The 27,858-nt window shown below is 34.8% G+C and overlaps 1 protein-coding gene across 2 annotated transcripts in view; it reads right to left on the bottom strand.

Annotated features, from left to right (window-relative positions):
- LOC138716241 (tyrosine-protein kinase transmembrane receptor Ror-like) overlaps positions 1-27,858 on the bottom strand; it is a 284,723-nt gene that overhangs the window by 32,357 nt on the left and 224,508 nt on the right. For both annotated transcript variants that reach the window (XM_069849094.1, XM_069849095.1), the window contains exon 6: positions 16,636-16,800. In XM_069849094.1, coding sequence (XP_069705195.1) covers positions 16,636-16,800 — 165 coding nt within the window. The remainder of the gene's footprint in view (positions 1-16,635; positions 16,801-27,858) is intronic.

Below are 27,858 nucleotides of genomic sequence, written 5' to 3'. Positions count from 1 at the left end.
ATTTTTATTTGTTACTTTACTAGAGACGTAGAAAATGTCTGTTACAATAAAATTTATTGATCACGTTTTATTTCCAATTCTGGTGTGATTATTATTGCTTAACCTCATCCCACTTTGTTAACTACGTAAGCCTACACTACAAGTACCGGTACACGTAAGTTACTCCATTAATTCATATTTCCATTATTATTGTTGTAAAGGGAAATGAAAATTAATATTTATTGGTTTCATAGTTAATTATCGCTATAATCCTGAATGAGTGAAGCGATTATAGTAAATTTCAGTTCGTTTTGCACAAACAAAAATAATATTAACCTATTTCTTGCAGGTGTCTTCGAGTTTATGGTGGTATTTAATATACTTTATTAAAATAATAAATTAACTTTATGCATTTAATATTTCAATAATGGAAGGAAGGTGTTAATTTTTCCAAAAGAACACAACGAAAGTGTAACATATTTTGTCGTCTACTAGGAGAGAGAGATCTGCGATGATGAGGCGATAGTAGCGATCCTAGTGGTGGGCAACTACCCATGTTTGCATTTTTACTACATATTGAGCTTCGCGACTGTATATAGTAGACTGTGGTATTATCACAGTCTAGTATATACAGTCACGAAGCTCAATACGTAGTAAATATGCATCCATAGATAGTTGCTAACCACTAGGATCGCTGATATCGCCTCATTACAGACAATGCGAAATAGTATCGGCACAGTCTACTGTTCCTAGCAACCTCACAACTCAAGCTTCGTGACTGTATATACTAGACTGCGGTATTATGTAGATCTAATTGCGTTTTTGCAGACGGCGCATTCGAATATTGCCCTATACATTTCAGGGTGAAGTCTAGAATACGTAGTAGTACAGTATGAGAACGCGACGAGAGTCGTTATTGCACGATCTTGCCCCGAGTTGCATGCAGCACGTGTGGAGGATACGCTCGTCTGTTTTCGATCGGTTGATGTTTACCGGGTTTCTGTGGTCTGTTACTATCGATGGTTTGATACTGCAAATGACGTTCAGCGCATTTCCGGGTTAATGCGATCAATGTTTTGCGTTGTTTTAAGACGGGGACTGATGTAAGAGACGGTTGGCCTATAATTATATAGTTGGCTTACTTTTAAAACCTGCATTTGAGGAAATTGTACAGGAGAGCAAAATAACTTAATATTATTTTGTGCGAGATCGTGCGTATTTGCTTGGTTTCCGCACAAAACCAATCCGCGGAAAGTGTAAAATTCCACATTCAATATTCCCAACCTAACACACATAACAATTTCCCTCTTCTTACCGCTTAAGTGACATATTGATTTTACTGCTTTAGGCTTTTAACATATTATTTTTAGAGACGTTCAATATAGTAATAATTATAAATTGGAAACTTACCACTGCAATTTAACCTAAATTGCACTGTTAATTATTGTTTTTAAATATTTGAAAAAAATTAAGTAAACTCTACAACTCCACTAAAGTTACTGCATTCGTGATGCAAGTAACATTAAGGAAGCCGTGAAAAAATCAACGAGATTCCAGATGCCGATGTTATTACTGCAATATGTTATATAAATAATATTGTTAAAATATTAACCCTTTCTTACCTATAGATACCATATGGTAATAATTAACTTTATAGCATTTATATACTTGTGTGTTACATAATTATGAAGATAAATTTTGCTGGATAACTTCTATTTTAATACATTTTCATCAATATAGTTTTGTTTCAAATGTTGCCACTCCCGTAACTTGGTCACTGAATTGGTCCTAATACAGCTATTTGTTTCAACATGGATTGCTTGTAGATTTAATTTGGGTTAGAAAGGGTTAAAATGAAAAATAAATAATTACATAATCTTACCATTCTTTTTAAGTTCGCATTTATAGACTGGGGGGAAAAAAAAGACAGACGTATATCACGGCCTGCTGGAGTATAGTAAACACAGAAAACATTTTAAAGCAACAATGTTGAAGATATATATTTTTGTTTTGCTAATTTGCCGTCATTGAACAGAAACCAAGATGGAGATTTCATTGCAACTAATTAGAAATTCGTCTTTCAGGTATGTAATACACGATCTTCGCACAATACACGAGAGGTATGTTTTCTTTCAATTCTCGGAAATTAAAAAAGCTCAACTACGTTTCGCTTTTTCAAACTTTCCCTCGAACATGAAAACTTCAACATACCGCTCTTGTAACGCATATACTATATTGTACGATCGTGTTTTTCTGTTGTATTTACAGCTATTGTTGTTAGGCCTTTGAAAGTTAGAATTCCCACACAGAAATTTGTTGCTAGGGAAACCATGCTTCATAACATAAAATTTTACTGAAATAGACCCATTACAGTGCACTTATTGTTACTTAGTTACCATTACAATGCATTTTTGCGAAGGATTTTGGAATATTATTGCTTTAAATTTTCAATGCAGAATAGGCTATATTGTATTTGTAATTTTAAAAATATGATCGTGCAAAAAATGTTGTACAATACACGTTTGTGAAATGCATTACAAAATCTCGGAAATTGAAAAACTCGCCCCTCTCGTTTTTTTTAACTTTTCCCTTGTTTTGTAAAAAACACTTCCAAACCTTGTATCGTAATATACTATTTACACTCCAGTTAAACCGTTATGCATTTGTTATTTATGATATGAAATATAGAAATATTGGAAGTAGGCCTAAATCCCGAAAAGATAAAGTATATGATTATGTCTCGTGACGAGAATATTGTACGAAATGGAAACATAAAAATTGGAAATTTATCCTTTGAAGAGATGGAAAAATTCAAATACCTGGGAGCAACAGTAGCAAATATAAATGATACTCGGGAGGAAATTAAACACAGAATAAATATGGGAAATGCCTGTTATTATTCGGTTGAGAAGCTTTTATCATCCAGTCTGCTGTCAAAAAATTAGAATTTATAAAACAGTTATATTACCGGTTGTTTTGTATTGTTGTGAAAATTCGACTCTCACTTTGAGAGATGAACATAGGTTAAGGGTGTTTGAGAATAAGGTGCTTAGGAAAATATTTGAGGCTAAGAGGGATGAAGTTACAGGAGAATGGAGAAAGTTACACATCGCAGAACTGCACGCATTTTATTTTTCACCTGACATAATTATGAACCCTAAAATCCAGACGTTTGAGATGGGCAGGACATGTAGCACGTATGGGCGAATCCAGAAATGCATGTAGAGTGTTAGTTGAGAGGCCGTAGGCAAAAAGACCATTGGGGAGGTCGAGACGTAGATGGGAAGATAGTATTAAAATGGATTTGAGGGAAGTGGGATATGATAGAGACTGGATTAATCTTGCACAGGATAGGGACCGATGGCGGGCTTATGTTAGGGCTGCAATGAATCTCCGGGTTCCTTAAATGCCAGTAAGTAAGTAAAACCTACTAAATTTTAGGCGGTTGATGTAAAAGGATGTTTAACACCGGCTTTATGGGATAATCTTACAGCATATTCACCATGTTTTACATACCTATATACCATATGAATATTTTTAATGTAATGCGTATATCAACATTTGGTAGTATTTAAAACAGTTAATATAGGGAAAATCCACACATGATTAGGAAAAACACGGAAATTTTACTTGAAGCAAGTAAAACGATAGGTTTTGAAGTAAATCCCGAAAAGACAAAGTATATGATTGTCTCGTGACCAGAATACTGTACGAAATGGAAATATAAAAATTGGAAAATTATCCTTCGAAGAGGTGGAAAAATTCAAATACCTTGGAGCAACAGTAACAAATATAAATGATACTCGGGAGGGAATTAAACGTAGAATAAATATGGGAAATGCCTGTTACTATTCGGTTGAGAAGCTTTTGTCATCCAGTCTGCTGTCAAAAAATCTGAAAGTTAGAATTTTAAAACAGTTATATTACCGGTTGTTCTGTATGGTTGTGAAATTTGGACTCGCACTTTGAAAGAGGAACAGAGATTAAGGGTGTTTGAGAATGAGGTTCTTAGGAAAATATTTGGGGCTAAGAGGGATGAAGTTACAGGAGAATGGAGAAAGTTACACAACACAGAACTGCACGCATTGTATTCTTCACTTGACATAATTATGAACCCAAAAATCCAGACGTTTGAGATGGGCAGGACATGTAGCACGTATGGGCGAATCCAGAAATGCATGTAGTGTGTTAGTTGAGAGGCCGGAGGCAAAAAGACCATTGGGGAGGTCGAGACGTAGATGGGAAGATAGTATTAAAATGGATTTGAGGGAGGTGGGATATGATAGAGACTGGATTAATCTTGCACAGGATAGGGACCGATGGCGGCCTTATGTGAGGGCGGCAATGAATCTCCGGGTTCCTTAAAAGCCAGTAAGTAAGTAAAACCTACTAAATTTTAGGCGGTTGATGTAAAAGGATGTTTAACACCGGCTTTATGGGATAATCTTACAGCATATTCACCATGTTTTACATATTATATGAATATTTTTAATTTAATGCGTATATCAACATTTGGTAGTATTTAAAAGAATTAATATAGGGAAAATCCACACACGATTAGGAAAAACACGGAAATTTTACTTGAAGCAAGTAAAGTGATAGGTTTGGAAGTAGGCTAAATCCCGAAAAGACAAAGTATATGATTATGTCTCGTGACCAGAATACTGTATGAAATGGAAATATATAAAAATTGAAAAATTATCTTTCGAAGAGGTGGAAAAATTCAGACACCTTGGAGCAACAGTAACAAATATAAATGACACTCGGGAGGAAATTAAACGCAGAATAAATATGGGAAATACCTGTTACTATTCGGTTGAGAAGCTTTTGTCATCTAGTCTGCTCTCAAAAATTCTGAAAGTTAGAATTTATAAAACAGTTATATTATCGGTTTTTCTGTATGGTTGTGAAACTTGGACTCTCACTTTGAGAGAGGAAAATAGGTTAAGGATGTTCGAGAATGAGGTGCTTAGGAAAATATTTGGAGCTAAGAGGGATGAAGTTACAGGAAAATGGAGGAAGTTACACAACGCAGAACTGCACGCATTGTATTCTTCACCTGACATAATTAGGAACATTAAATCCAGACGTTAGAGATGGGCAGTACATGAGAACGTATGGGGTGAATCCAGAAATGCATATAGAGTGTTAGTTGGGAGACCGGAGGGAAAAAGACCTTTGGGGATGCCGAGACGTAGACGGGAGGATAATATTAAAATGGATTTGAGAGAGGTAGGATATGAAGGTAGAGACTGGATTAATCTAGCACAGGATCGGGACCGATGGCGGGCTTATGTGAGAGCGGCAATGAACTTGCGGGTTCCTTAAAAACCATTTGTAAGTAATATAGGGAGTAGAAGTACTGTTTCTTTAATTGACTACATTTTGCTATGTTCCTATTTACATAAACTGCCTCTGTTGTTGGGTATGATCTGAATTATTGTTTCTTTTGCTGTCGGTTCCACTTTCCCCTCGGTACAGTATAAATCCCCCTGCCCCGGGGGGAAAGGTCTGAATTCAACACTGTTCTTGTTAGCAAATAGTAATATGCGTTACAAGAGCGGTATGTTGAAGTTTTCATGTTCGAGGAAAAGTTTGGAAAAGCGAAACGTAGTTGAGCTTTTTTAATTTCCGAGAATTGAAAGAAAACATACCGCTTGTGTATCGTACATTATTTTGTGCGAGGATCGTTTATTACATACCTGAAAGAGGAATTTCTAATTAGTTGCAATGAAATCTCCATCTTGGTTTCTGTTCAATGACGGCAAATTTGCAAAACAAAAATATCTATCTTCAACATTGTTGCTTTAAAATTTTTTCTGTGTTTACTATACTCCAGCAGGCCGTGATATACGTCTGTCTTTCCCCCCCCCCCCCAGTTTATGATGAGTCTGGAATCTTGTTGATTTTTTCACGGCTTCCTTAATGTTACTTGCATCACGAATGCAGTAACTTTAGTGGAGTTGTAGAGTTTACTTAATTTTTTTCAAATATTTAAAAACAATAATTAACATTGCAATTTAGGTGAAATTGCAGTGGTAATTTTCCAATTTATAATTATTACTATATTGAACGTCTCTAAAAATAATATGTTAAAAGCCTAAAGCAGTAAAATCAATATGTCACTTAAGCGTTAAGAAGAGGGAAATTATTATGTGTGTTAGGTTGGGAATACTGAATGTGGAATTTTAGACTTTCCGCGGATTGGTTTTGTGCGGAAACCAAGCAAATATGCACGATCTCGCACAAAGATACAACAAGCACTTAGGTTGAAATCTATAAAATGTCACGTAACTTGTTCACAGTGATTACTGTGTGTGTGGAATTAGATATGTGCAGCGAACAATTCCAGCTTTCCGTGCGTCGGATAGAAATAGCAATGGCGTGAGAGGTGGCCCGTATTGTGATGTCGTGTGCCTGCCCTCCATATGAAATGCGTCGCAGTGACACCTCTCTTTGTTAGTTCCTGAGGCGATTGGAACAATATGCTCACCCGCTCTCCTGTTATTTTCGTAAGCTCTCCCACTCTGCAGGTCAGCCATTAAGTACAACACTGTATTGCTGCAGTGTCGGTATGTTTTCCTGATGGCCTGCCTTCGCGACCAGGAAATATTGCCATTTTGTGACGGGAAGAACAGCTGTCCAGTTACCTTACGTTTCTTTGCGGTTCAGATGCAAGAATATAAAGCCATAATTAATCGTGAATTAGACCTGCTTTATGTAGCATTGTCAATATTAATCGCTTCATCATCATCATCATCATCATCATCATCATCATCATCATCATCATCATCATCATCATCATCATCATCATCAGGCTTCGAGATTTCGGACCCAATAGAGCAGTTCAGTGGGAAATCCGCATAACGGCGTACTGAGTATAGTGGTAAAGCGTACAGTGGGTGGGGGTACTGTAGAATGAATGTCAACAAATACGCAAAGAAAAACGCTCTGGATTTGAAGGTTCTGACCAATAATTTGATTTTAAAACAAACCTATTTTCAAACTGTGTCTGAAACTATTACACGGTTAGAAAAGTGAGAGCAAGAGATGCCGGAAGCCCTCAAATTAATTTAGAAAATGATGCAGAGATTTAATGAGACACCAAGTACACCGGTTACTGAAAGTGTAAAACAGAAGTGGAAATCAATTTTATGTAAAAATAACGGATATGGAACATTGTGTAACATAAACAGGAAATTAGTGGAAATAATAATAATAATAATAATAATAATAATAATAATAATAATAATAATAATAATAATAATTCTTTATTTATACTAGCAGAGTTAAGGCCATAGGGCCTTCTCTTACACTCTACAAGGTCACAAAGTATACAAGCAGTTAAAATTTAACAAAAAGTTAAAGAACAGAATACATAGAGTCACCCGAGAATAAAGGACTGTCTCTTAGAGACTGCAATGATGTTAGTTTTTTTTTTTCGTTTTGACGTAAAGCGCAGCTTTCTAGAGTACAAACTTTGGCAGATACCCGAAAAAGATTTACGTTTGAGACACTGAGAATGTATCTTGTAGTACATTGCAATTCGGTACTGTAATTGCACTTCCTAAAGACGACCAATAGGATAAATGAAGAAATTAAAATTGCCATATGCTTATTTCCACCATTAACACTGTGTATAATTAAACACAAATGCTTATAAAAGACAGGAGAATAAATGCTTTTCACATTCTTTTGACATTATCATTGTGTAATGTATATTTACTTTCAGAATTTACATATGTGTGTTTCCCCATACTACCGTATTCTACTCTAAATAGCAACGTTGTTACCTCAACACATCTCTGTCTACCTGCAGCGAGTCAACAACCTATAGTGCATGCACAGTAAACTTATTGTATCGGGTCCAAAGTCTCGAAGCCTGATCATCATCATGGGTTAAGCCGGTAGGCCCGTTCCATCCCCATTAGAACTGTTCTCTCCAACGAAACCTAGAACGTCCAACATTTCTTCTTCGTCTTGGAGCATAGGGGAGTAGTGGGGTACAGTGAGACACAAAATATTAAGAAATAAGTATGCAAGTGATAATTCAAATATTTTTAAAATTAAGTGCAATAGAAATATACATTAAAACATGGAGTATAATAATACATAAACAAAAATGTTAATAGCTAAAGGACATAATATACAATACGTATTTGTAAAAAAAAATGCAAATGTCTCACTGTTCCCATTCAGGAGGGTACAGTGAGACACCACAGTGTCTATTAACGGACACTGAAATGATTTACATTTATTTCAAAAGAAAGGAAAGCTTGCTGTCTCTTTATCTTGACATGTTCTGTAGGCTTATTTAGAATCATTTTCGTGTCTGACTTCGAAACCACTGAAACATCTGGAACATTTGGAAAACTGAATTTTCCATGACATTTCAAACTTTTGCGAAAAACTGAAATTAATTTTTGGTGACAACAAAGCTTATAATTTTAAGAATTTAATGTAATTCTTTATTATTTTTTAACATTTTCTTAAATTTTGTGAATAATTTTTTATTTATGAAACCATTAAAACGCAATGTATCCATTATTTTAAGCTACAGTTCCTAAATTGGTTACTAGTATGTTCATTTTTAATGTTAGTTATTGGTAAATGTAATATAATTACAGTTGTGTTTGCAAATCATTGGTACATGGGAACAATGAGATGTCTCAGTGTACCCTTCAATGGCATGTCTCACTGTTCCCTTTACGCATAGTTCATTTAAAAATGACGGCATCATTTCAAAATTAAAACAAGAAAGACGAAACTTTGCCAAACATAATCTCAAATACCATAGTATTAGGTAACAAAACATTAATATTTATATCTCATTTGTATATCCAATATAACCTCCATTAAACACAAGCCAAAATTTTACTCTAGAGTGAAAAATTACGAATTATTTTTTCATCACTCACCTTTATAACTAGAATCAAATCGAGTATGAAAATACTGTTACTTTACTCATGCAACATACAACTCCACTGTTACCAACATCTTAACATCAAAATTTACCATCTAATAAAATATGTCTCACTGTTCTCCCTGTCTTACTGTACCCACTTCTCTCCTACTGGAAAGTTTTCTTCGGAATTCGGTGATCCTCCATCCTTTCTAGAAGTTCCATCCACCTATTACGTTGATTTGTTAACCTTTGTGTTAATCCCTCTATCCCTAATTCTTTTCTGATCTCTTCATTCTTCTTGTGCTGTAATAAAGAATATCCCGCCACAGATCTTAGGAGTTTTATTTCTGAGGCTTCTAGTCGTCTTTTGTTTCTTTCTGTTAAGGTTCATATCTCTGCTGCGTAAAGTAGTACTGGAAGGGCTATTGTTTTGTAGAGTTTTAACTGTGTTTTTTTTTTTTTTTTTTCGTTTCTCGTTCCTAAGCTCCGTCTAATTATTGTTCCACATATACCTTGGTATCTATGCAACTTTTCTTCCATATCTCTTCTTTCCATATAAGAAGTCTTGCATCCTAAATATTTAAAATTAGTGAATTATTCAGTAATTTTGGAGACAATAACTCTGTACTGCTCGGAAAAGTGGCACAAGTCAAACATTTTAATTTTACAGGAGAAGGAAAAAACTGTCTTCACACTGGTTTATGTCTATTTGATTTTCTTCTGTATGAATTACTCTAATGGGGAAATACTTATGTCTCTTTTCCCAAGCGAGCAGATGTTCCGTAAGTTGTTAATAAACAAATATATTTTTTTTTTGTGGAAATTGACTTATGCCACTTTTCCCAATCATTGCAGAACTATTTTCGACCCTTTATGTTGGGTACCTATGAAAGCCATTGTTTTTTTTAATGTATGATATTTTTAAATTACAGCTTTTGGTTATTTGATTCGGTTTATAAACTGCACTTTGGAGAGAGAATACGAAAGAACATGAAATTCATTTAATGATATTACTGCTTTTGAGCAAAATATGTGAATGACTTTCTAAATTACAAAAAAAGTGCATTGTGCGTTTTGTCGATATTTGCACCATCATACTTATTATAAATGAATGAATAAATGAATGAATGAATAAATAAACAAATAAATAAATAAATAGATAAATAAATAAATAAAGGAATAAATAAAGAAAGAAATAAAGAAATAAATAAAGATATAAATAAATAAATAAGTAAATAAATAAATAAATAAATAAATAAATAAATAAATAAATAAATAAAGAAATAAATGAAGAAAGAAATAAATAAAGATATAAATAAATAAATTAAATAAATAAATACATAAAGCAATAAAGAAATAAAGGAATAAACACAGAAAGCAATAAATAAATAAATAAATAAATAAATAAATAAATAAGTAAATACATAAAGGAATAAATAAATAAAGAAATAAAGGAATGAATAAAGAAATAAAGGAATAAATAAAGAAATAAATGAAGAAATAAATAAATACATAAAGGAATAAATAAAGAAATAAATGAAGAAATAAATACATAAAGGAATGAATAAATAAATGAAGGAATAAATAAAGAAAGAAATAAAGAAAGAAATAAAGAAATAAATAAATACATAAAGGAATAAATAAATAAAGAAATAGAGGAATAAATCAAGAAAGAAATAAAGAAATAAATAAATAACTAAATAAATACATAAAGGAATAAATACATAAATAAGGAAATAAATGAAGAAATAAATAAATATATAAAGGAATAAATAAATAAAGGAATAAATGAAGAAATAAATGAAGAATGAAATAAATAAAGAAATAAATATATAGATAAAGGAATAAATAAATAAAGGAATAAATAAAGAAATAAATGAAAAAATAAGTACATAAAGCAATAAATAAATAAATAAATGAAGAAAGAAATAAGTGGATGAAGGAATAAATAAATAAAGGAATAAATACATAAAGGAATAAATAAATAAATGAAGAAATAAATGAATAAATAAGCAAATACATAAAGGAATAAATAAATAAATGAAGAAATAAATAAATAAGTAAAAGAATAAATAAAGAAATAAATACATAAATAAATATTAATTTCTTCTGTACATAGGTGCTATGTTTCTTGTTTTCCTACGAGTAGTCGTGAAACAGTCGGAAATCCCAGGCGTATTTTTATGATACTTTGCTATTTATAAACGTGAATATCGTTTGCAACTTGATAGAATAACTTTTTTGTTACAAAACTCATGGAACATGCAATGAGAAATTGTGTGTCAACTTCATGAGACGGATCTTTTATTCCATTGTCCAGTGCCTCTCACTGACACACTGCATTTCAAATGATTGCAATTCCTCACTTCATATTTCCAGGCCTTTCCCTTTAAAAATGATTATTTTTATTCTCATATTGAAACATTCCTTCTCCATGTATCCTTTATATTTATTTCAATTCAAAACTGAATAATTTGTCTTTGAAAGAAGTTTTATCACAACTTTTTCTTATATTACATTCTTCTTTATTTCCTTTCATTTTTGCGTTCTGACTAGATGTTTACATTCATCTTTCGCGACAAGGTGTGCGACATCAAAGAAAGAGGCAGTGTAGAGAAAATGAAACGGAAAGAATTAATATCTTTTCACTTAAATCTAAAGTATTCGAAAAAGGGCTTGTTTCTACAGTTACCAACAAAAAGGGGCAAGGAACACCCACCACGTTATAGGAAAACCAGCTGTGGCTATTTACGCCCTTCCACCTACGTCATTTAAAGACACGGGCTTAAAATATACATGCCTTCAAGTGAACGCAATTTAAAATAGTTAAATAAATAAGTAAATAAATTAATTAATAAACGAACAAATAAATAAGTAAATAAATAAATAAATAAATAAATAAATAAATAAATAAATAAATAAGTAAATAAATAAATAAATAAATAAGTAAATAAATAAATAAATAAATAAATAAATAAATAAATAAATAAATAAATAAATAAATAAATAAATAAATAAATAAATAAATGCACAAATCAGCAACTGAACAAATCAGCTAATAAGCGAAGTAACTACAAAACTAATAAATGAGTAAACAAGTAAATAAATAGATTAACTAATGAAACAGATGCACAAATCAGAAAATGAACAAATAAATAAATCAGCTAGTAAGCTGATAAACTACGAAACTAATAAAATGAGTAAATAAATAAATAAATGAATAAATAAGTAAATAAATGAATAAATCAATAAATGAATAAATAAATAGATAGATAAATAAATGAGTAAGTGAATAAATAAGTTAATAAATAAATGAGTAAACAAATAAATTAAACAGATACGCAAATCAGAAAGTGAACAATTAATAAATCAGCTAAAAAGCTAATTAACTGTAAAACTAATAAAATGAGTAAATAAATTAATAAATTAGTAAATAAAGGAGTAAATAAGTGAATAAACTGGTAAATTAGTAAATAAACGAGTAAATAAATAAATGATTAATTATATAAATAAATTAAGAAACAATATAATAAATAAATGAGTAAATAAATAAGTTAATAAATGAATAATTTAGTAAATAAGTAAATAAACAAATTGATTAATAAATAAATAAGTAAATAAATAAATGAGTAAATAAATGAATAAGTAAATTAATAGATAATAAATAAATGAGTAAATAAATAGTAAATAAATAAGTTAATAAAGAAATGAGTCAATAAAAAATATAAAAAGAAAATAAATTGATTAATGAGTAAATAAATAAATTGATAAATCCATCGTGCAACAGACCATGAAGGACCAAGACCAGCCGGCTGCTTGTCTCATGTCCACATCCTTCAGCAGAGATGAACGATCATCCAATCAGAACGGAGGTATCGTGTGGTTGCACGACGACCCCTTCAGCCATTGTAGCTAATTTCCGAAACGGGATAGATGAATCCAGAAATGAGTATAGAGTGTTAGTTGGGAGACCTGAGGGAAAAAGACCTTTGAGGAGGCCGAGTCGTAGATGGGAGGATAATATTAAAATGGATTTGAGGAAGGTGGGATATGATACTAGGGACTGGATTAATCTTTCTCAGGATAGGGACCGATGGCGGGCTTATGTGAGGGCGGCAATGAACCTCAGGGTTCCTTAAAAGCCATTTGTAAGTAAGTTCAGAAGATATGCCTATCGCTGTATACAGATAGACGGACTGGGTGCCCGGAACCAATTGTATGATATCAATGGTGCTGAAAACTTGTACTGTATTTATTGAAGATCTGAATTCTATGAGAAAGTAATAGGCCTATAGCTTTTGTGCATATCGGAGCGTTGACTACATTCGTACGAACCTAATTACATTCTGCGCTTTTAACGGAAACAAATTATAATTAAGTCCCAGAAAAAGATCTTGCAGTATCTTCTTATTTGGAACACATAATGACATTGTAAAGTAGAGAATTAAGCTTTTCTGAAGAGAATTCCTTCCAAAAGGAAGATTAAACCTGCCGTGCTGTTCTTTTGATCATTAAGCACGGCAACTAACTTTGTGTAATTAACATTCATATATTAAACTCCTCCGTGCTGGGCTTTCGCAACGTCTCGGATCTGTGTCTGAAATACGACATGCTGTACATACATACGTACAAAAATAAATTTCCTTCAAAAGACTGGAGGAAATATCAGTAACAGGTTGTAATGCCACTATGACATCGTCAGTTGAAACGTTGTATTATAGCTAATTATTTTGGACGGAGAAAAACAATTTACTCTAAGGCAGTTCCAATCAAACTGTTGTGCGCGAACCATCGCTGGTCCACAGAAAACTTCTCTCTAACACGTGGGTTATTCGCAGTGACTAAGTGTTCATTCCCACAAAACAGCATATATCTTTAACGCAAATAAAATTTTCACAGCCTTACCTCTAATGCTGGCAACGCTTCAGTCTCCTGCTGTGTATGTAGCGTTGGCTTCGTTTAGTCTTCCTTTAGAAGAGAGGCACGGGATGGGGATTACCCTCGCACGTAGGCCGCTTGGATGGGCCCATTTTACTACCCGGAATGGAATGGTGTGCATTCCCTAAAGGCCCCGCGCTACAAATTCCCTGCGGGCCGCCTCCGAACTCCCCTACGGTCTACAGAATTTTTTACCTTTCCGCGTAGACTTCACCGCTATCCCTCAACCTCAGGTCCCACAAGCTACCATGAGCCCCAAGGCACAGCCCACGGTATGCAGCAATACCGATGGGTATCAGGCGTCTGAGAGATAGGAATGTGATAGTGCCAGCGAAATGAGTCCAGAAGCCAACACCGAAAGTTACCCAGCATTTTCTCTAAATGGGTTGAAGGTAAACCCCGGAAAAATCCTCAACTAGGTAACTTGCCCCAACGAGGATTCGAACCCGGGTCCGCTCGTTTCACAGTCAGACATACTAATTGTTACTCTATAGCGGGGTACATACGCTGTTATAATAAGCAAGCATTTGCGTAACTGTTCGCGTAGACTTCCGCGGCTGGTGTACATGGTCTGTGGATAAGCTTCGGGGCTTATACCGCTTTGTCTTGGTGTTGGTGGCTGACGTTTCGTCCGCTGTGTTGTGATCATCTTCAGAGCAGTTGGATAAGGAAAAAGTCTGCGAGCAAGACAACGCGGTAGAAGCCCCGAAGCTTATCCACAGACCATTTGCGTAACTGGTTTGGTTTTTCCCGAGGCTTTCGTCAACCGTAAGACTAATGTCAGGTAATCTAGAGAGATGGGTTTATTGAGTAATATTATACATACAGATGTCATATTATCATAATTTTCTCTTAAATCCAGTGCACGGGTCTTCTGACCGTACGTTCTTTGTACCTAAAACTAGTCCTACTTTGTAAGTTTCATTCCCCTCACCTATAGTTAGATCCAACCACTCTCCAAAAGAACACACAGATTAAAATAAAAGTGGCATAAACAAAACATATTATAGAATATCTGCAGTGCTTGGGAAAAGTGACATAAGTCAGTTTCTACAAACCTTTTTTGATAATTTATTGACAACTTACGGAACATCTGCTCGCTTGGAAAAAAATACAAAAGTATTTCTCCCATTACAATAATTCATACAGAAAAAAATCAAATCGATATAAACCAGTGTAAGTTGTCAATAAATTATCAAAAAATATTTGTGGAAACTGACTTATGTCACTTTTCCCAAGCACTGCAGATATATCCTAACCTAAACAGGCATAAAAATGTATAATTGAGTATCCCTTCGTCAGTTCGCATCAGAAACTTCAACAGCTGAAGTTATAATCTGTCTCGCCTTCAAGGGGAACAATCCAGTCTTTTGTTCCCATTCTCTATTCCCCATGAGGTCAAGACATGCAAGCGAACTCCTATTATGACTTAGCTTCGAGGGTGGTAGATATTTTTTCCGGATATGTTGCAATTCGACACACTGTAACAAAATGTGTCCAGGAGTCCTTTTCTTCGCACAGTGGACAAAGGCGCTCTCTTTCTTCGTTGACAATTTTATTAACATTCCATGTCCCTAATCTTAGCCACGCTAAACCTGCTCTACTGTCTTTGTTACAAGAATTTATGTAGTCACACCTCCCCCAGTTAAGCATGAGGTCTGATTGTAAATGTAATGAGGACTTTTCCGAACATTGAAGCCTCTCGATATCAATTAAACGCATCTTCACATTACGCCATATATTCCTTCTGTTATTCTCTCCTTTTTCCACATCCATCCCATTTCTATATGATGCAGTATTTTAGAAATGCGCCAGATAATTTATTTCTGATGGCATTTGTTTTATTATTTTATTGTTTCTTTTTAAATACTATCTAGGATCTGAGAATTGCTCACTTTTATGATTTTTATTATCATCTTGTTGAAACTGCATTGGTGTACCTCGTTTTAACAGTTACAACGCTTTTTAGTTCTTTTAAGCATTCTGGTTATTGTATTGTGTTCGTGTTCAGTGAATGATATTAGATAAGGGCGCAAATAGCCATAGTAGCTGACGCGCCCTTTTTAAACTCCACTGACTGACTGACTGACTGACTCATAATCAGCGTCTAAGCTGTTAAGAAATTCGTCACCATTTGTCTAGTAAATCGAAGGAAAAAATGCCACTAGCTGGAAGTACACATGATTTTTGTAAACGCTAATAAAATTTCCATATCCACTTTCCACAAGTCACGGTGCTGTAGAGTATACTCTCCCTGTAACAGTTTCATTAAGTACGTTAAATTTGTGGAAAATATGTTGTGAATTCTGAAACTGTAAAGCGTTTATTTTGGCGAATTATATTCACAAGTGCTAGAAACTGATCAGAGAATAGGCTTCTTTTTTCCCTCGTCCTGCACGTCTTTTATTAGCCCATGTCACTGCATGGCCTTCGCTTCGCTCATAATCATACATAACTGACATGTCATAACATTAGGCTAGTAAAGATTGCATAAAAGACGACAGATTTTACAGAGGATTACGTTTTTTGCATGAAGGCAGCTAATCACCGCTGGCGGTTAATCATTTTCAACTAATAATCGCACGAGTTTACAAAGTGATACATGACTTCTCAATTATTCATTTTTACACACTGCTCATGCGCGAACCTTTTCAGTAATACTGACCGTCATTATTTTCCAAATATCCCTCGTATTTTACAGATCTTGGAACTTAATTCTGGAACACTATCCGTTCTTGGAAACTGTTAGTTATTTTGTTTACTAAACGAGCATAAAATAAGAAAATAAATATGAAAGTATTTTATCGTCCTACCTCTTAAAACAACCCCAACAAGGGAGAGTATGTTGCTGTGCCGGAATGCACTCATGATGTCCACTTCCCTCATGAAGTCTTCTTCCGCCTCGCAAGTTGCAGATTCTTTCAGTACTTTGATTGCTACGACTTCAGGCTGTTGATTATCTTCTCTTCGAAGTTCGCCTGTAAAAATTAAATATAACAGACTTATTGCTATTATCTCATAAATATATAATAGACAAAAACCTGTAAGAAAGACATTTTGTATTTCTTTTAATGTAGTCTATTGTCCCCCTCAATCTGCACATTATATTTCTTCCACGCTGTGTATGAATATAAATATATCATGCTACAGTGTTAAAAAAGGACATACCGGTACTGTACATACCTTATTACTTTAATTCCAGTGTAAATATTTCACGTAATCATTGAGATTTCCTTAAATTCCCTGTCAGTTCATATACAGTGAAACCTCTCCTTACGGACACCTCCAAGATGCGGACACTTCTCGTATGCGGACAGATTTTTATGTCCCAACTGAATTAATATAGAAATAATGATAAATTAAACTCTCGTTTACGGACACTCTCAGACACGGACAGCTGTTTCACAGTCCTAAAGCTTGCTTTACCTGTTGACTGCGGACAGAACTTGGATTTCAAGACCTAGTGTGTTACAATAATGGGAAATTTAGTTTTGAGAACTGTACAGTAATTCCTTAACATGAAACATAAGGGTCTCGTATGCTGTTATTACTAGCACAGCTGACTACCCCTTGTTAGCTGGAAGTGGGAGGACAAACAAAGTCACAAAATTTAACCTGTCTGATGGGTCCAAGATTTCCGCAATCGTGAAATTGTATTCGACACTTGATGGGGTTAGTAGGATTATTCCCTTCACTTCAATCAGTTGTTCTGTTTCGAGAGATATGGCACCTGAACGTAAAGGTTAAGTTGAAAACTGTAAATTACAATACTTCATAACTGTAGACCTAAAATAAAATTGCATGGTACAGTGGTTGTTGTGGTTTAGATATCAATGCCAATCACTCCGTATTATTATTTTTCTCGCGGCATTCAAATCATTCTAACCTATCTGATAATATCCCCCCTTTCTTAACTGCAAATGAGCACAAACGCTACTTAGGTATAAATTTTTCTGACATTTTGCATATCTGATTCCCTAACCGTTTCTAATGTGTATCATTTTACCTTTTAGGTGTGTTTCCAAATTATATGTAATACGCTTTGTCAAATCTGGCAACCTTTTCATAAGGGAAGCTAAATTTATTTATTTATTTTCCTTTTTCAGATTTATCTACTGCAATTCAAAGTTGTAAAGAATTTACTGTAGTACAGTATAATACTATATTTAGAATTAAACTACAGTAATACATTTAATTTCAAGCGTGAAGGGATATATAATGCATATTATAAATTTACTGTTACATTGGAGAGCCTTCCTCCCAATAAAGGACACCTCCCAGATGCGGACAGATTGTTACGTCCCTTCGATGTCCGTAAATGAGAGGTTTCATTGTATACAGGGTGTACGGGGTATAAGTGCCATTATTTTAACTGATGATTATTCATGTCATAAGGAAGAAAAAAGTCCTTACAATTTTTTTTTTTGTAATTGCAATATTTAACTAATTATTAAAGTTTACAATATTAGACGTTTTGCAACGTTGCTGGATGGAGAGGAGGGAGTTTAGAAGTATACAGCACAGCTCAATCTGGGAAAAGAGGGTTTAGAACTACACAGAACAGCTCAAGCGGGTACAAACATACCGGTACAATACAGCTGCTCTGTTCTAATGCAGAAGCAGACCATGACAATATTGTTTACATAAAACGAGCACCACACTTTCAATCTCATTAATAGAACATTATGGTAAATTTACTTTTTATATAACAATATTGCTCCACTTTTTAATTGTAGGTCTAAAAAATAAACAGTAATGGTTTTCTGCACAAAATCACACAATTTTTTTTCTAATGCAACATTTTAATCTCTCCCGCTTCCGTAAAACAGTATCATTTTTAAACAAATTTCTGATTGTGTGGTTTTCGAAACCGGGGTAAGAGACTTTTAGTTTCTAATAATCGTTGAGAAACCGCTACAAAAGTTCGCCGATTAGGTAACCTTCTTTGAGGTAAACGTTGACGGTACATCTTTCTTGCCTCACTTGAATTACGACGACTTTCTCCATAAATTAATAACACATGATATTCCTAAACTGTGAATGACATTGTAAGTTGTTTATCGAATACTCTGTACTGAACTGCCATCCGCTCGGCAGTATACCCATGGACAGGGAGCTTGAACTCAGCTGACTCGTACTTACGTCTGTGCAGAGTACTGTCTGCTGAACGTTGCCACGTCTCTCACGCCAGAATATTAACAAATTTAAGCATGCATTTTTATTTAATTTCACGAAAACTTAATATAACACACAACTATTTATTTAAACTAATATTAACTTTTTGCTAGATATATCTACTGATGTAAATGTTTTCGTAATTTTACTGACGATATGAGCAGTATAACGCAAATAAAATAAGAAAAGAAATATTTTTTTCTGGGAAAGCTATAGAGTTTTGACCCTATGTTGTGTGGACATTTTTTGATCCGATGACTGTGAAAAGGACGGCACTTATACCCCTTACACCTTTCCGATGACTGTGAAAAGGACGGCACTTATACCCCTTACACCTTGTATGCTATGTTACTCCAATAAGAGCTCACGAGAATTATTGCCCTATCAATATCATTCGGAATATGAGAATAGAACCAAATTGTTCTGAAACGTTGAAAATCTGTAATGATATAGTGCCGTACGTATGTATAAACTTCCTGACACTTCTTTTGACGAGCAGCGTCTATATCAGCCCCGGGCACAACGGGGAAGTGGAAAGGAACTCTGAAACCCCCCCTCTCTCATGTTCTTTCCGCTTCACTGCCTTATAAACAAACTAACAGTGGGCACTGTACATCAGTGATGGATTTCAGGCGGCCAGCGAGAGCGAAAGTTCGTAAAAGCTACGATGCAATCCGTCACTGTATAGTGCTCAACTATCGGTGTACTTATCTCAGCCGGGGAAGATGGAGTGGGATTTAAGAGGAAATGTATAGTGACTCAATTGATTTAATAGCGCCCAGGCCTGGTCTGTATTGACCTACATTAATAGAAAGAATGAAATGAATTTTTGGACCGGAAATTGCACTGATTTCAACCGGCTTCGGTTTCCATGGAAATGCTTCCCCATGTACGGAGTCGTAAGCCAGTCGATCACGAAGCTTTTTTCGGTAGATTGCAGCGGAAAAATATGTCGCCATTACTTGTCGATCTCCATGCATGGTTTAGCAATAAGGTAACCACACCTCTCTCCCTCACTCTATCGTCACAGTAGGCCAGGCAATCCTTCTGCCATCAGTGAGTAGTGTCATATTCTTGTTTTCTCTTTTTATGGGGTCATTGCAAATTAATTATGAATGCTGCGATGAAATAATAAGTGTACCATTTCAATTCTGATTGAAAATTGAATTTCTTCTTTACTGGGGTGAAATGGAAGTGTGTTCGTCTTTTGTTTGGGAATAATATTTCTCTCTTCAAGTAGGAAACTTAGATAGGCATTACAGAAGTAGGCATGCAGACTTCGATGCAAAGTTTGAAAAGAAATTCCACTAGAACTCTGAAAGCCAATTTCAACGCAGAACGGTTTTTATTCAAAAACGTTCTCAGAAAAGCGTCAATGCAACGATTGCCTCATCCAAAATTTGTTGCATAGTGGCTCATAAGAAAAAGCCCTTCACAGACGGTGAAATAACAAAGGAGACCTTCGAAGACATGCAAAATATATAATATAATATAATATAATATAATATAATATAATATAATATAATATAATATAATATATAATATAATATAATATAATATAATATAATATAATATAATTTTTTCCGTGGCGCTACAGCCCGTGAAGGGCCTAGACCGACCAGCCGGCTGCTGGCCTCACGCCCACATGTCGAAGTAGAGGTGGACGATCATCCAACCAGAATGGAGGTATCGTGTGGTGGTTAGCACGATGATCCCCCAGCCGTTATAGCTGGCATTCGCAACCGGATTTCGCTACCTATCGTAGCTCCCCAAGTGCATCACGATGCTGGGTGGGCACCGGTCCCATACACTGGCCAAAATTTCATGAGAAAATTTCTTCCCCCCATGAGTACTCGAACCAGCGCACATTCCGTAACGCGAGTCCTAGGCGGGATGCCTTAGACCGCGACGCCACGGCGCGGGACAATATAATATAATATATAATATAATGTAATGTAATATAATGTAATATAATATAATATAATATAATATAATATAATATAATATAATATAATAAGGTAACCGGGGTTAATAAGCCCCACCTAAGGAATAAAACGTTCTTTTTTTGAAATGGAGACGTTTAGCAATTTTTAAATAATGGAACAGCATACTTTTATAGTTATCCTATAATATTTTACTTCAAATAAATATTCAAACAGACACATAATGCTGTGAGCAATGAAAATTAACATCATGTCACTGGGCCTTATATCCTGCTGTGACAGATAATAAGGCCCACAATAAAGAATACAAGTATTGAACACAATTTGGGCATACAAAGTCTCCAGTTTTTTCCTCAGTGAGACCTACACATTCATCGTGCACCCAACATTCACAAGAGACACAAACATGTATATCTACAACAATTCTCTTCGCAGACAGAACACATCCGCGTCCCCTGGATGTTTACAAATCCTGAAGTTGATGGTTCATCCAATGCTCCTTCTACATTAGGAATTGTCAGTCTTTCGTTTGTTTCATTTCTTGCAAAAAAGATTGTGCTTCAGAGTTAGTTCAGGGACTTCTATGAACTTGTGGGCGTTTCCACCTATTTATTTCATGGGCCTTATTTCCTGCTCTGTTACTTCGCGGCAATTTTGATTTATGGAGTGCTCATATGCTCATTAGCGAAAGTTTCACGGTAGCCCCAAACTTCTTAATGCTTACACAATAACGTGCATTTAATATTATATTAATAACACACAGTAAAACGATTAAATATCAACTTAAATTTTGCACAGTTTTATAATGAAAGCAGAAATAATCACAAATAACTCGTTGCCACCGGTCAGCTACACACAAGAACGAGAATCTAATTTCTTTATGCCTCACTCGAATGAAAGAAGAAATAGGTCTTAAGAGCTGTTGCTCTCTTTTGCAAAAGTAGCCTAATGACAAAACTAGGTAGTGGGCCTTACAACATCCTGGGCCTTAATAACCCAGATACCTTAATATAATATAATATAATATAATATAATATAATATAATATAATATAATATAATATAATATAATATAATATAATATAATATAATATAATATAATATAATATAATATAATATAGTATAATATAATATAATATAATATAGTATAATATAATATAATATAATATAATATAATATAATATAATATAATATAATATAATATAATATAATCTGTCAAACAATCTGAAAGTTAGAATTTATAAAACAGTTATATTACCGGTTGTTCTGTATGGTTGTGAAACTTGGAGAGAGGAACAGAGATGAAGGGTGTTTGAGAATAAGGTTCTTAGGAAAATATTTGGGGCTAAGAGGGATGAAGTTACAGGAGAATGGAGAAAGTTACACAACGCAGAGCTGCACGCATTGTATTCTTTACCTGACATAATTAGGAACATTAAATCCAGACGTTTGAGATGGGCAGGACATGTAGCACGTATGGGCGAATCCAGAAATGCATATAGAGTGTTAGTTGGAAGGCCGGAGGGAAAAATACCTTTGGGGAGGCCGAGACGTAGGTGGGAAGATAATATTAAAATGGATCTGAGGGAGGTGGGATATGATGGTGGAGACTGGATTAATGTTGCTCAGGATAGGGACCAATGGCGGGCTTATGTGAGGGCGGCAATGAACCTCCGGGTTTCTTAAAAGCCAGTAAGTAAGTATAATATAATAATTTATAATATAATATAATATAATATAATATAATATAATATAATATAATATAATATAATATAATATAATATAATATAATATAATATTTAAAGGAAATAATCTTCCCTCAATGAGGGTGACCATAAAGATCCAGAATAAAAGTACTACAGAATAATTTAGAAAGACAGGAATTGTTTAGTAAAAAAATCAGAGAAATGCAAACCCAACACAATCATCATTGGCCAAAATATAAATGGTAATGTAATATTTGGATTGAATTCTTAAGAATATCCAACAAAATTTTTTGAATTAAAAAAAATCGGAGTCCGAGTGCTTTTAAAATATCACATTTGAATTTAGGGAGTGTGCCAGGTGCACCAAACAAAAGGCCAGAAACACTCCACTGGCTAGTGGGAATGTTATATTTCTCACTTAGGTAAGGAATGCAGGACTCATAAATGGATTTCTTCTCCTCATCAACGTGTTCTGCCTGCAGGGCATCCCTCTCGAACCGGATTGTAGGATCAAGGACTAATCCCTTAGATTGAGTCCTGTGGATGGCTACAATATCTGCTCTTCTGTTCGAATCTAAGGATGAAACGCAGTGGATCTCCTCGTATACTTCCCATCCACGACGCTTGAGGACATCAGCAATACCGGTTCTGGCCTTATGGTGTCGATTGTTGCGCAGCAGCTCCGTTTTTCGACAGAATCCCAACACGTGACCAAGAGTTTCCGTCTCGTTGCAGCCAGGATGGCGACAACGGGTTGTGTTGAAACTTCTGCCAGGCACAGATCTAACCGCAGATTGATTGCTGGACATTTTAATTGCATTAACATATTCTGAAATTTATAAATTTGCTTTTGATGACTTCCAGGAATTTGCCTTGGGGCACTCAATATAGGATAACACCTTTGTATAATATAATATAATATAATATAATATAATATAATATAATATAATATAATATAATATAATATAATATAATATAATTAATAATAATAATAATAATAATAATAATAATAATAATAATAATAATAATGCAATTTTTGCCCGAACATCTTTGAGCAAATTCCTGCAAGAGATGAACTCACTTCTGAGGAGAGGCAAGGCGCGCTCACACACATAACCACTGACATTTTAAAATATCTTTTAAATTGGCTGGTGTCATGCGAACATCCGGTTCAGCATTGTCCAACGTCAAGAATTGGCAAGTAAACATACAGTGCTGGTTCTCAGAAGTGGGCTGTAAACTTCGACAGGAAATATCTCCCTGCTTGCGTATTCTTTTATCGACACCTTCTCATCTCACAGGGCTGTCACCAGCTTCTCTGTCAGCTGTTAAAGGACGTGTAACACATCACGCTGTACACAATTGTGTTATTGCTCTTCTTGTGATATTTGTTTGCGTTGTCCCTGTTACAGTCCTCGGCCCGAAATGTTGCAATAATATCAACAAGGATCCTTTCTTCGAACACCATCAGCAGTGATAAATTTCAGGAATCTGAGCAAGTCTCAACACACTTTCCCGCAACGGAATGTCGCTATTTGTAGCAGATTCCAACAAAATTAATGCATATCGCATATTTCCGCACCTCTGGTTGAGATTCTGGCTGATATGTAGGGCCTACATCTATTACACTGGTCTTTTTTTTCTGCTACTGAGGAAATTTCAAGTGTTTTAAACTCAAATTGATGCGCTGATTCCAGATCCGTAATCAGATTTATCATAGCACGTCAGGTTTTTGAGTTATGGGAATGTAACATTAATTTTAAATCTTACTATTCAGTATATACCTTACCGTTAAGTCAGAGATATAAATTGAAAGAAATCTTTCTTTGTTCTTAACTTCTTCAATAAATTGTCTAGCCTTTATTAATTAGGTAATCTTTTAGTACTTGGATTTTTATTGTATTCGTAAAGTTAATATTAATTATAATTATAATTATAATTTTATTCTTAATATTGTAGTTGTAGTTGTAACTCCGTGGCAGAGGGGAAGAGAAGGCCTGATGACTTTATCTCTACCAGGTTAAATAAATAAATAAATAAATAAATAAATAAATAAATAAATAAATAAATAAATAAATAAATAAATAAATAAATAAATAAATAAATAAATAAATAAATAAATAAATAAATAAATAAATAAATAAATAAATAAATACTATATACAGGTGTTAAAAAGTATCCAAAATTTTAGGAGGTGACAGTATGCATCAAAAACAGAAAATAATGTCTAATAAACATGGGTCCTACAACACATACTTTCTGATATCTGAACACTTGTTCATAGGAGGTGCTCAATGTGACGTCCATTCATGGCAATGCATTTCTCTGTCCTACAATACAGCAGACTACCAGATAATCATACCGGAGTTGACACCCCTGGCATGGAATAATGATACGTCGCAAGGAATACTGAAAACAAAAGTTTGGTTGCGGATATGAGCGGGATTCAGCAGAGATGATGATGTGAATTTTCGTAATCAACATGTGTAGCCTGATAAAAATTCCCATGCAGTTGAAGAAACAAGGCATCAGCACCGATTCTCAATCAACTTATGGGCAGGCGTTCTTGGTGATAGATTAATAGGGCCATACGTGCTACCACAGAGATTAACTGGGGATCGTTATCAGGTCTTTATTATTAACGTATTAAAACAAATTTCAAAGATTGCGTGATTCCTTACACCGAGGGGCAGACGAATGCATTGCCATGAATGGACGTCACATTGAGCACCTCTTATGAACAAGTGTTCAGATCTCAGAAAGTATGTGTTGTAGGATCCATGTTTATTAGACATTATTTTCTTGTTTTGATGAATACTAGGACCTCCTAAAATATTGGATATTTTTAACACTCTGTATAAGCACTAAAAACTCTGTTAAAAGTGCCTGAGACCTTTGCTTTTCCGCTTATGTTGGCATGTGGTTGATCGCTGTAGGAACCAGCAGAAATCACCCATCATGCTCGGACCGCATTGATTATGGCACCTGGATTCCATAGTTGATATTTGATGGAAAAAAGTCAATGTGTGAATGAAGAAAGAGCATTTTTAAAGACATGTGACAACCTAGATTCTGAAGTGCTCTAAGCACGTTATATACTAGCTCAGCATAATTATCAGCTCGATAATTTCCTAAAAACCAGTTGTCACTAGTACAAATGTGTCCCAAGCTTCGAGTTCAAGAGCACTCAGTTTTGACCCGAACTTAGTGTCACACATCTTAATTAAAATTTAAAATATTATTTTTAAATTGTGACGTCATAGAAAAAAACGGACTGTAGATCTGTAATCAGCACACTGAAATTAGGGTTGGTACACCTGTTGGTACACAAAATAAATAAAATGGATCTAAAATTAAAAATTAAAAATTTTGTTAATTTAAAATTGTGACGTGATAGAAAAAAACGGACATCAGATCTGTAATCAGTACACTCAAATTAGGGTTGGTACACTTGTTTTAGTTCAGTAGAAAAATCACAACAAAATAAATAAAATGGATGTAAAATGTAAAAATTAAAAATATTGTTTTAAAATTGTGGCGTGATAGAAAGAAACGGACTCCAGATCTATAATCAGCACACTCAAATTAGGGTTGTTACACCTGTTTTTGTTCAGTAGCAAAATCACAACAAAATAAATAAAATGGATCTAAAATGTAAAAATTAAAAATGTTATTATTTTAGAATTGTGACGTGATAGAAAAAACGGACATCAGATCTGTGATCAGCACACTCAAATTAGGGTTGGTACACTTGTTTTAGTTCAGTAGCAAAATCAATGTAGACCAGTGTTATCAGGCAGTATATCTCACTTGACAATATGTGTCAGAGGAAGAACAATTGTTTGTATACATCTGAAGTCTGATTAATGTAACATGTAGCTAATCGGCGATGTATGCAATGGAGGGGGAAAGGAACTGGCACCCTGCCACATTATCTCCTGATCTATTTGTCTCATAAATGGTGCCTTGTTGGTATCACTTGTGAGGTTCAGACCTGTCTTCGGACAGTTGATTAAACAGCAATAACGACATATTTCCGATCACAGGAGAAAATAAATAAGTTATCAAAACATTATTGTCGAAGCGATGGGGTCCACACCTGCGGAGTAACGGTTAGCGCGTCTAGCCGCGAAATCAGGTGGCCCGAGTTCGATTCTCGGTCGGGGCAAGTTACCTGGTTGAGGTTTTCTCCGGGGTTTTCCCTCAACCCGATATGAGCAAATGCTGGGTAACTTTCGGTGTTAGATCCCGGACTCATTTCACCGGGATTATCATCTTCATCTCATTCAGACGCTAAATAACCTAAGATGTTGATAAAGCATCGTAAAATAATCTACTCGAAGCGATGGGAATCCAACATTGCATTCTGCATTGATTTTTCTGCATTAAAATGCATCCACGCTACCCTTGAGTAACAAAATACTTCTATTGTGAATGTAGTACAATATGCCTGCCTTTTAAAACTAATCCAGCCCCCGCGTGGTTTTGATTTCACTCCGCACGTTTTGTCGTTTCGCTAATTGCATTGTCAAAATGTTCGCAGAACACAAAACCGTTTGATGTTAAAATGAAAGTTGTGCTCTTCCGCCGCTGCATAAAAAGGCTGCCGGCCGCATGGTAATCACATCTCCGTCACTTTTTGTTTTCGTGGGTCGTTATGGACTCTGCCAGTATGGCGCGGATATTACGTTCATCTTTGACACTTCATGGAAATCTCAGCCAGGCATATAAAGGATGCGTCAGAAAGAACGGATGGATTTCAAATTATCGATACGCAGCGAGGGGAGGGATATAGTGAGGGGGACCACGACTGTTGCGTCAGCCAGAGAATGCAGTTTCACAGTTGAGAACATGGTGTTGGTCTGACGTACATCATTGTAGAGACATTTTTGAAAAATGAAGAGTCTGTGATCGCCACTCATGACTTATTTCGACATCGGATGTCACGTTAGGATTCCAACATGGAATACAATTTTGCGGTGGGTGGCTTCATTTCGTATCACAGGTTCAACATTAAAGAAGAAATCACCTGGACGAACACGCAGCACGTGTACACCTGCAAATGTGGAGACAGACACTAGGTTTTCCGGCTACCTCAAAGATCAGCCCGCAAACATGCAATTGCACTGAGATCTCGCGCCCAGCGACTTCTTTCTTTGGGATCTTTTAAAGGCGTAAGTTTGTAAACATCGATCACATATACTGAATGAAATG

The sequence above is a fragment of the Periplaneta americana genome, chromosome 16, assembly GCF_040183065.1.
Source record: "Periplaneta americana isolate PAMFEO1 chromosome 16, P.americana_PAMFEO1_priV1, whole genome shotgun sequence".
Lineage (NCBI taxonomy): Eukaryota > Metazoa > Arthropoda > Insecta > Blattodea > Blattidae > Periplaneta > Periplaneta americana.
The sequence above is the reverse complement of the archived record's forward strand: the minus strand, read 5'-3'. Positions and strand labels throughout refer to the sequence as shown.